Source organism: Eupeodes corollae, chromosome 2, assembly GCF_945859685.1.
Source record: "Eupeodes corollae chromosome 2, idEupCoro1.1, whole genome shotgun sequence".
NCBI classification, from domain to species: Eukaryota; Metazoa; Arthropoda; class Insecta; order Diptera; family Syrphidae; genus Eupeodes; species Eupeodes corollae.
The window spans coordinates 59,368,899-59,379,874 of record NC_079148.1 but is presented as its reverse complement, the minus strand read 5'-3'; the positions used below and the strand labels follow the sequence as shown (position 1 = coordinate 59,379,874).

At 31.5% G+C, this 10,976-nt stretch overlaps 1 protein-coding gene across 1 annotated transcript; it reads right to left on the bottom strand.

The window, feature by feature from the left end:
* Positions 1–882: 882 nt before the first annotated feature.
* On the bottom strand, positions 883–1,861 carry LOC129946928 (ankyrin repeat and SAM domain-containing protein 6-like). The gene is made up of 2 exons (XM_056057309.1): positions 1,745–1,861; positions 883–1,675 (listed from the first exon to the last, which is right to left on the bottom strand). The coding sequence occupies exons 1-2, from the start codon at positions 1,770–1,772 to the stop codon at positions 1,062–1,064; spliced, it is 642 nt and encodes a 213-aa protein (XP_055913284.1). The 5' UTR covers positions 1,773–1,861; the 3' UTR covers positions 883–1,061.
* Positions 1,862–10,976: the final 9,115 nt, after the last annotated feature.

The window sequence follows — 10,976 nt, the reverse complement described above, 5'->3', positions numbered from 1 at the left end:
GTACGGTGCAGAAACATAGACTATGACAAGGGTGTAAAGTACCTTGTGTTGTTTCGAGAGAAAAGTTCTTCGTGTGATCTACGTTAAGCCAAGAAGGTGAGTGGAGGAGAAGATGGAACGTATCCAGAAGGGTAAAAGTCCAACTACTACTCGATAGAGCGAATACTGTGGGGCGCACAAATGAAAAGTGACCTCACTAAACTTAGAGTGCGCAACTGCAGACTTTGAGCTAAATGGCGTAATTTGTTGGTTAAGGCTTTAGTTCACATTGGACTGTAGCGCCACCTTAAGTATAGTAAATAAATATGTAAATAATAAGATTTTATTCAATTTTTTTTTCTTAGTAGTTAACATAGAAGCTATTAGAGGGTAAGCCATTTGTTAAACGTCTTCATTTTAAAACCTAGGTTATTTTTAAGTCATGTTATTCTTTAAGCCAGGTTACTTGTAACCTCGTTTTATTTGGATTCACTGGTGAATTTTTCCATTTACAATTGCGAAAAGTCCTTAATCTAAAAAATGACAACTGTCAAAATCTGTTCCATAAGCAATTTTAACATTTTATTGGACTGTACAACCCATATTGTTTTTAACCCTGATAAAATTTTAATCCAGGATATTTTATAACCCTTTTTATTTTCTACACCATCCTCTTTTTTAAACCTTCTCATTTCTTAACGCAGTTTATTTTATCCTACATTCAACCTTCCTTAAAGGGAGGCTTATTAAAATAATATTATATTTTATTGTATACTAATTAAAACTCTGATTCGAAAAATCTACACAATGTGACCAAATACATACTTACCACATAAATTATAAGTGATAGAGTTTTCCAGATCAAAAATATGTTTACAAATGAAAAAAAGAACGTTGGCGGTATACATCTTTGGAAAGCTTTATTCAGATTTCTAACCTTCTTCATTTTAAAAACTCAAACAAAAATACACATACATATAATAAAAAACATAAACTTATCAAAAATATAAAACTTATTTAACTAAACAATACTTTTAACTTACAAATTCAAAATTATCTATATAAACAATTCTTAAAAAATGCTATCCTTGGCCAACTGCTTTAAGTATCGCCTGTATATCGCTTTCTTCTTGAACGCCTAATTTTATGAGATCACCTTTTGTAAGCAGCCTAAAGACATCCATGTCGATTTCTTCCTTCCCAAAGACATCACAATACTTTTCCTGACCTATGTCTTGCAAAATTCTCATGACTCTCGGACTGTTTGGTCTAACATTTGAAGGCGAGTTACGAAAACACTTAAATCTCGGCCTTTTACTTGCCGATGATGATGACGTCGGCGAAGACTTTTGATTGCCGCCTAATCGAGGTTCCAAATCGATGGATCGTGGAGTTGGCTTTGAATTGGGTGTGAGGATTTTTTTAAGATTTAACAAATAACTGGACTTTTTTGCTGATCTTTCCTCTTCGGGAGTTTTGATCACAGGCAACACAATACTAACAGCACATGGTTTATGCTTTGGAGACGATTTGTTGTTGATGGCCAAATTTGCTACAGATCTTTTTCGTTTTGAAGTTGGACAGTCATTGAGAGTGATCTTTGTAATTGGTATTAAACTTGGCGAATGATCACGAAAAGTTTTTCTTAATGTTAAATCACTTATTGGAGTCAATGGTGTAAGTGGTGAATGTGGATCTATACATAAATATGGTTAAGTACATTATACATTTTATGACAAAGAAGGTCTTATTGATGAAGGTTTACCTCTGTAAGCGCAGCTATAGGTTTCCATAATAGATAATAAAAGTTTTACAAACAAAAAAAAACAATTACAACAAAATTTAATTAAAAATCTATGAATTTTTGGTACACAATCATCAATTTAATGAAAGACAACTTATTTGTACATATATAAGCTTGCAATTGTTTTAATAAAGTTTAATGAATACAATAATGAAACAGCAATATTGCTTCTAGATCTTCGAATTATTTTTTCGAACAAAAAGTTAAGGATTGCCAAACTGCATTTAATTTATTCATGTATGCAAATATTTGGTGTGATAAAATAGATGTTTTTAAAAATAAAAATCGTATTTTCTAAAATTAAAGAATATTCTAATCATAAAAGTCATGATAATTTTATTAATCGTTACATAAAATAAAATAAATAAAAAGCAATTTTTACTTTTTTAGTTAAAAATTAAAAAAATTAAAACAGTCAGATCCAAGGAATATGATGTTTTTTTTTTAAAGAGGATTCAAATCTATTACTTTTAGTTAAAGAGGCAGATCAATATGTTATGTCTGTTAAGCTAGTAAAAATACGACGCTAAATCATGTCCTTCACTGTATAGCAACACCGCTGGTTGTGTTCCTAAACTTCGTTGGTAAATACTATAAAAATCTATACTAATAGCTGAAGCTGAAGAGTTTGTTTGTTTCAACGCACTTATCTCAGGAATTACTGGTTCGATTTGAAAAATTCTTTTCCTGTTTTATCTCGCCTATTTATTGGATGGCTATATAATATCATGCTAGGATTAATACAACCGGAGTGCTAATAAAGAATACTTCAAAATCAAGTACTTTTTTCCCTTATAAGAATTTCCAATGCGTGCGCTGAGGAGTCGAAGTTTTGCTCAAAAACACTCTATAGAGTGTTTCTGGTTTTGCTGAAAATAGTTGTTCCCCTTTAATAGTTCTTAAAAAAAAGTCCGTGACAGCATACATAATATGTATATTAGGGTGATTCATTTCCGCAAAAAAAATTGTTTTTCTCGGCGCTCAAGCAAAATATTAATCTACCTGTAGAAAAAAAAATGTTCACCAAGGTAGAGCTCTTAATATCAATTTTAAGTACTTGCAGTTTAAATTTAAAGTTTTCCCATTTAAAATACATGTAAAAAAATATTTTTTTTTTCAAATTTCTAATGCTCGCCCGCTTTTTACAATATTGTAAATCGGTTTTATGGACCTTATAGGGAATTTCACGCTCTTTAAAATTGTCTTCATGTTTTTTTGTGTAACTCTTAGTGGTTCGCCAGTAGGAGTCATCAAATTTCAATTTTTTGAATGAACATTTTTTTTTGCAATTTTTTTCAACAATTCGCAAAAAATAGTGAAAAAAAGAGCTGAATCGAAAAAAAAAGTCTTTTAACAAATATTTGATGAATTTACGGCAATTATTCAAATAGCAATTTCTACTTATACAACATTGAAGCAAATAAAGTTGACAATAAAAACAATTTACTTTTTCGTTAATTTAAGAATTTTGCTCAAAAAATTAAATAACCTTCATTTATATTTGTTGCTATATAACGGGAATGTTGAAAAATTGCAGAATCTAAGTTGCAATTGTATATTTGTTGTTTTTTTATGAATTGATGTGATATGTTTATATTTATTTTTAGTCAGAAATCATAATAACTCTGGAAAAGTTATTGTTGTAGAGAATTATATCGAGAGTAAATAAGAAAAATTAATTTAAATAGCATAATTGGTTAATATTTATCAATTACTTACGTTGAAAGATATAAAAATGGCCGTAAATTCATCAAATATTTGTTAAAAGACTTTTTTTCCGATTCAGCTCTTTTTTTTCACTATTTTTTGCGAATTGTTGAAAAAAATTGCAAAAAAAAATGTTCATTCAAAAAATTGAAATTTGATGACTCCTACTGGCGAACCACTAAGAGTTACACAAAAAAACATGAAGACAATTTTAAAGAGCGTGAAATTCCCTATAAGGTCCATAAAACCGATTTACAATATTGTAAAAAGCGGGCGAGCATTAGAAATTTGAAAAAAAAAATATTTTTTTACATGTATTTTAAATGGGAAAACTTTAAATTTAAACTGCAAGTACTTAAAATTGATATTAAGAGCTCTACCTTGGTGAACATTTTTTTTTCTACAGGTAGATTAATATTTTGCTTGAGCGCCGAGAAAAAAATTTTTTTTGCGGAAATGAATCACCCTAATGTATATCTTTTGAAGTTGGCCCATTATAACCTTTTTAGTGCTACCAAATATGTTCTAAAATAAAGCAAGCGACTAAAGCTGCGGGCGCAGTAAGTAATAAACAACATAAAATAAAACATAAAACAGCAGTTATTTTTAAGTTTTTATAAAGTAAAACAAAAAAGCGAGAAGTAAACTATAAGAAACTAGCGGACCCGACAGACACTTAGATGAGTTTTTACTCACGGCTTAAACATTTTCTTTAATGTTTTGTAAAAGATTCTAACAACATTTTATAGTTGCTTAAATGACAACTTTAGTTATCAAATTATTTAGAATTGTTGTCCAGCAAGTTATGGTCTAACTATTTAATTTGGAGGACTCATTTGAAAGCATTCCAAGATTCGAACAGTTGTCTAAATATGCCATATTTAAGAGCTACGAGCTCGTAAAATACAATAGCTTAGAGGGTTTTTGGTGCATTTCGTGCAGAAATGTAGAAAATTGCTTTGAAACGTTGCTTTTTTCCAAAAACAAAACACACTTTTCTTGTTTTCTTGTATTGATGCGAAGACCGCTGCAAAAATTTAAAATTCGAGAAAATGATAGATGATCTGATATGTAAAAATATCGGGCTTTTTTTGACGTAGTTTTTTCGAACTCAATTTCGGGGGGGTCTTATTACTATCGTTATCAATCTGCTTACTCGTGTTTGGATCTTATAAAAGCGTCAACAAAACTTAAAAATTGTAGAGACAAAAGGTTTGGTTCTTGAATTCAAGGAAAAAGTTGCATTTAAGAACATAATTTCTTTAAAAAAAACTAAATTAAAACAAATTAAGGTAAGTAAACAAATAAGTTGGGAAGAAAAGTTTTGTAGTACTCACAAACTACACGTTTCAAAGCTTTTATATCAATAGATATAAAACGTTCATTATGTTTTCATTTAGCCATTAGTTTAACAAAAGTGCCACTTGATTTTTTGGGACATTTGTATTATTGAAATTCGTGTTTAAATCTCAGTTCTAGAACGTCCAAAGCAAATTCACTTCAAAAGTAGATTTATTTAATTTTGTAAGATCTTTTGTATTCAACAGAAAACCAATTTTGAAAGACTGAGTCTTCCAAAAAGTCTGTTTAAAAATATTGCCTATATTTTAAGATTTAAAAATGTACCTTCAATATAAGTTTTTCTCCAAAAATTTAAATGCCATTTTATTTGTCAAAAAATCTAGATTTACCTATTTTTTTCGAAAATAATTTTAAATTTTGTCTTAAAAATATTTTTGGTATAAGCACTAAATAAAAAGCTTTTAAATATATGAAAAAAATGGTGTCCCCTTTCTGAGATATCGAGTTTTGTAAAAAAAATTTAAAAAAAAAATACATTTTTGATCACAAAAAATCATCATCAATTTGATCATTGACAAGAGCTTGCACAGAAAAACAAGAATTTTGAAATCGTTCCATTAGTTATTGAGAAAACTTAAAAACAAAATAAAGATTTTTGTGAGGGGTACCCTTCTGGAGCAATACGAGATATGTTGTAGAAAGAACCAAATTAAGAATACAAAATTTTGAGAAAGTTTTTGAGAAATCACGTGTTTGAACCAAACAATTTGTGTGGGGACTGCTGTTATTTTTTGTATTAATAAAATGATAAAAACTCCCTACTCCTTACTGAAAATATTTATTTCAATCAACACAATTGTTTGGACTGTAGGGGCCAGAAAAGACAGACAGACGGAAGAAATCGAGGTACCCACTTTTTTCAACTTCTTCGTAATGTCATATTTGATTAAAAACTCTCGTTTGAAATTGTTGTTTATTTATGGAAAACTTGCTATATAGTTTCTATGTGTCGGAGTAAAAATCACTTCAATAATCACTATTTATGAGTTTAAAAAAAATGTAATAATAAAATTGAAGGCTAGTTTAAGAAATTCAAAGGCAACTTGATATAAAATTGATGATCTCTTATCCAAGGTTTCTTCTTAAGAACCTAAAAAATAATTTAAATTTAAAGTTTTTTCAAGTTCTAAATTGAGTTGTTTTTGACAGCAATGTTGTTAAATTACTGTAATAAATCTTTACTTATACAACTTAACTGCATAAGCTTTTTGGCTCATATGACCCCCCCTGGATCGTCAATTGGTCAAAACTTGATGAATTTGTGCTGTGTTTTTGGAATAGGGCTGAATATTCGATTCATATTATGTTTTTGGTCCAATATTTAGTCAAAAGTAGTACTTTTAGCAACAAAGTTAAAGGAAGTAAAATACAAATGTTGTTTTCATATAGTTTCATACGATTAGTTTTGAATTGAAGGAAATTCCTACGAAAAAGCAAACAAATTATATCCCAGGGGGGGTCATGACCCCCCCTGGGTCCGCCATTGATCTCAAGGACAAAATGCTAAAATTTCGCCTCACACTATACAAACATGTTTGAGAGATATAAGTTGCGTGACCTACCTACGGACACGGAGCAATGAGTGATTTAGCGCATGTGCAGCTTTGATTATTGCCTTGGCTATTGAAAAAAAAACTGAAAAAACTTCATATGCGTTTGCTTTTAGTACCCGAATGCAATATTCGTTACTTTTTACACACCACAATACCGGTAAACTTTTCTAGAGTTTAATGAATTCAGTCCAAAAAATGTGTTCCTCTTGGTTATTCATGTTAGCTCTATGAAAATTGGTATCGGTTTGAGCAAAATTCAATACACACTCCTAAAACAGTTTGCACAAACATTTTTACAACAACAAAGTACATTCTTTTGCTAAAACTTTTTGCGTAGTGTATGGGCCATATTACAGGTTTAGCATGTCATACATCATTCTAAAGAAGATGATGTATTCTCTTTTTGACTTAAATTTTAAATTACTTCCATTTTGAACTTATTTTTTGGACTAATGAATTGGAACTGGTAAGTATATAATTTAGATTAGTATTTATACAATTAAGTATGAACTGCGCTTCTGCGTTTAGTCTGGCTCAAACAATTTCAAAACAAGTATGATGTCGTTTTTGGTAAGCCTGCAAAATTCCATCTGATGAAACTTGTTTTCCAGACAATTGAATTTGCACAAAAACAAAACAAACAATAAATAAATATACAATCGAGATAAAAAAAATCAGAGCAACAACCTCCTATTATATTTCTAATTTATAAGATTCTTGAATTTCTTTTTGGTTTAAGCCGCGCCGCGCCGACGCCGCTGTCTTTAAGAATAAATTATCTTTTGAAACAATTTAGAGACAGTAATTACTGAAAGGTCAAAAATTCAATCATAGGGATTTTCAAGTTGATCGATTAAAACCGTCGAAAGAAAATGAAGACCACACAACTTAATATTATTGGATACATTTCTGGGCTTTCAGCATCAGAGGTACATAAAGGGTTTTAAATTAAGTACTTTCCGACTTTCGGAGAAGGTAGTAAGGTACGTCTAGTCAGCTTGATCTTGTATGGATGAAAACAAAAATCCATACCAAAATACGGCATAATGTGCTCTGAACGGTGTTCAATTCTTGAAAGAATTGACCGACGCCGACTTTCGGCTGAACGGCAGCAATTCTACACTTAGTGTCGCTTGTCTCACTGACACGGCAACATCACACAGCGAATATCTGGAATAACGCGCCGAAAATTTGAGTTTAAGCTTCGTCTTCGCCTGAAGTTTATGGCTAATGTCTGAATCTCAAACACGCTTTAACTTCGACTTCGCCTGACGTTTACGTTTCGTTTGATAATCGTAAGGAAAAGAACGTAATGTGACTCTAAACAGAAGCTCTAGTTCAAATTTGCTGAACATTTGCTTTGCCTGACAGCTGAACAGTTGTAAAAACAAAAAACAAAATACATTTGCTTTTGGAGGGATTCCCATTGGTTATTATAGGCTGTGTAAGCTACTTCCGCGATATATTTAATTTTTTTTGATTTCAAAATTAATTTTTTTTCCTGCACGGAATAACAAAACACACTTTTGACAAAAAACAGCTGCTAATGACAGAATTGCAATTTTAGAAATGTCATTCAAAGCAACCTCGAAACAGGCCCATCATAACACAGATGAAGACGAAGCTGAAGCGTGTTTGTGTTTCAGCCATTAAAGTTTCGGTCACCGACTCCGAATTTCGGTATAAAATATTTGCAGATGTAGCGTTGCTCGTTCGTGTATTTCGCCAGGGTAAAAATGTTGAGTTTATTGAATTAATTGACAGTGACAATAAATTCAATTACTATTAAAAGGGTGCGTTTACAAATTAAATTCAAAGTTGTCAAGTCCCTATTAAAAACCTGGTCCATATGCATATATAATCGCTAAATATTTGATCTTAACTCTATTTTGAGGAAATTTATAATACAAATAATAATTGTTAAAAAGCAACCTAAGAGTAATTTACTGTTTTTAAAGTGGTGTAGTTCAATTCTTTTTTCTGGTGGGCCCTGAATTCAATTGTTAACAAAACTTAAATGTTGTAAAATCAATGGAAATATATTTTTTAAGAAAATTGTAGGCAACATTGTACTTTACACCCTTATAAAAAGGGAATTTGAAATTCCCAAGTCGGCCAGAAAGTTTCACTGATAATTTCACTTGGCCTTGTTTTACGGTAGGTATTTTTAACAGTATCCGCGGGTCTTGCGCAAAAATATTATATAATTAAAGGGTGGTTAAATTTTAAGAGCTGATGTTAAATGTGAGCCACACCTAAAAGTCAAGTTTTTGTCTACATTTCATAATTTCAGACTGCTGTTCACGATAATGGGGCTAAGGAGCAGTCCACCTTAACTGTGACTAGAAATGGCAACAGTGGAAAATCAATTTTCATAGAAAATCATCTTAAATGATGAAGCACGAATTTTCACCTCAGTGGATTCGTCAATAAATGGAATCGCCGCATTTGAGTGAATCATAATCCAAGAGTAAAAAAGAGTTGAAAACTAGGGCCTAGTGACTTACAACTCTCAACCATTCCCGTGTGCGAGTAATGCTATCAGGGATCGAGGGGACCTACAGTTTTACGCCGAATCCGAACGGCTAATTTGAGAATTACTCTTGGAGGATTTGTCAATGTTTTTTTTTGTTTTAGGTGGCATAGGCGGGTATCGAACCCAAGACCCTCGCATAACAGTATAAGAGTGATTGTCGAAAAACCAAGGCACCCACAAAAAGTGACTTTTTGGTGCTATTTATAGGCTGGCAGCATCATCGGGCTCTAATTTTCAAAAAATGTGGCTGGTCAGGCAGTTACTGTAAATGGTGTTCGCTATCGTGAAATGATAACATTTTATGGCCCTAATTGGAAGATATAGATGTTAACGATAGGTGATTTCAACAGGGCGGTGCTATTTTGTTCCATACATGATTAAACTTTACCAATATTATCATAATGAATAGAATTAATAAAAATTTCATAAATAATTTGTGTCTTATTCAAAATCAACATCGGCCCTTAGAATTTAGCCATCCTTTATTTTAAAAATTCTGCTCAGTGAAAAATCAGACAAGTGCAACCTGTAAACAAGTTTGCTGGCTAAATAATACATCAAACATTATTTTAAGAAAAAAGAAAGTGGATCATTATTAATTTTAAAATTTTCTTAATTGTGTTATATTTTAGTTATGAATTAGCTTATGGGATTTTAACTTTGAACTAAGGCATTATCTTATGAAGGAAGCGGTTTGCAGGATATATTTCCAAATACTGTTTTATGATTTTTTTTTTGTTTTTAAGATTTTTTAATATGATTTATCATTCATTTATAAAATGTACATGTGTATATTTAAATATTGGGACAAACTAAAAATAAACAAAATACAATGCGCCACATTATAAATAATGGGGTTGATGGTCGCATTATTTCATGTCGCCGCATTTTCGGTCTGATTATTTCTTCTAATTAAATACAAGTTCCTAAATACAATAAAAACTGTTTAAGTTAAACACAATGCTTAAGGCCTTTTTAATATACATACACAGTTATAATAAATCGATTCTACTTGAATTATTAAGAGAACAAGCAGATAGCAAGGGGATTATTTGATTTCTATAGTTAGTATAAATACTGTAGAAAATTTAAAATTCATCATCAGATTCATTAAAGAATTTAATAACAAAAGACATCAACATGAAAGTCCTCGTATGTACATTTAATTAAAAAAAAAATAATTGAATAAATTTGGGTTTTTAATTTTATTTTAATTGATTTTTTTTTCAATTTCAGATTGTTTCTATCGTTCTCGTTGCTTTGATTGCCATGGCTAATGCAGGTATTCGCAGTGCCCAAATTGTTCAAGTAGCTCAGCCCCGTGTAGTAAGCGTAGTCCGGGCACAACCACGCCTTGTACGAGTTGCCCAGCCACGTTTGATCGCCCAGCCTATTGTTGTGCGTCCTCGTGCTCGAGTCGTTCAAGTAGTAGCCCGTCCACAATTAATTCCTGTTGCTCCACGTACTAAAATTGTTAAAGTCATTAGAGGATAAGGATTTATTTATTTTTCTTATTTGTTTTAACTTATAAACTATTAAAATAAAAATGCGTTTGCATTTTCGAAAATAAAGTTTGTTAAGCTTTTGTTTGAAAAAAAAATCAAACCATCCATAACTTTGGTATATTCTTCAGTATGGATATGACCAAAAGCACTGATTATGTTGGCTTATATGACAAGTCTCAACCATTCATGTGTGCAAGCCATTTCAGGGATGGAGGGGACCGACATTGTTAATGCCGAATCCGAATGGCAAACTTGAAAAGGCACTTTTCATGACAACAATAACTCTTGGAGGATTTGTAATACCGGGGTGTTACAATTGAACTCAAGACCTCTGGCATGACAGTCCTGCGCACTAACCATCACGCCGCGGGTACTTCTAGCTTATTGGCTGTGGCCGGAAACCGTCCTAAATGGATTGTGTGTAGGTGACATTATTCCGCATTTTTGGCGTTGGTGTCGCGAAGTAGAGAGATACAGAAGAGCCGAGAGGAAAGTATTATTTTCATTTCCATAAGCAGCCAGCAGTGTAA

Coding starts and splice junctions, on each gene's coding strand:
- LOC129946928 (XM_056057309.1), bottom strand. CDS start 1,772: ATGGAAACCTATAGCTGCGCTTACAGAG. Junction 1,676..1,744: donor CTATAGCTGCGCTTACAGAG/GTAAACCTTCAT, acceptor ATTTATGTATAG/ATCCACATTCACCACTTACA.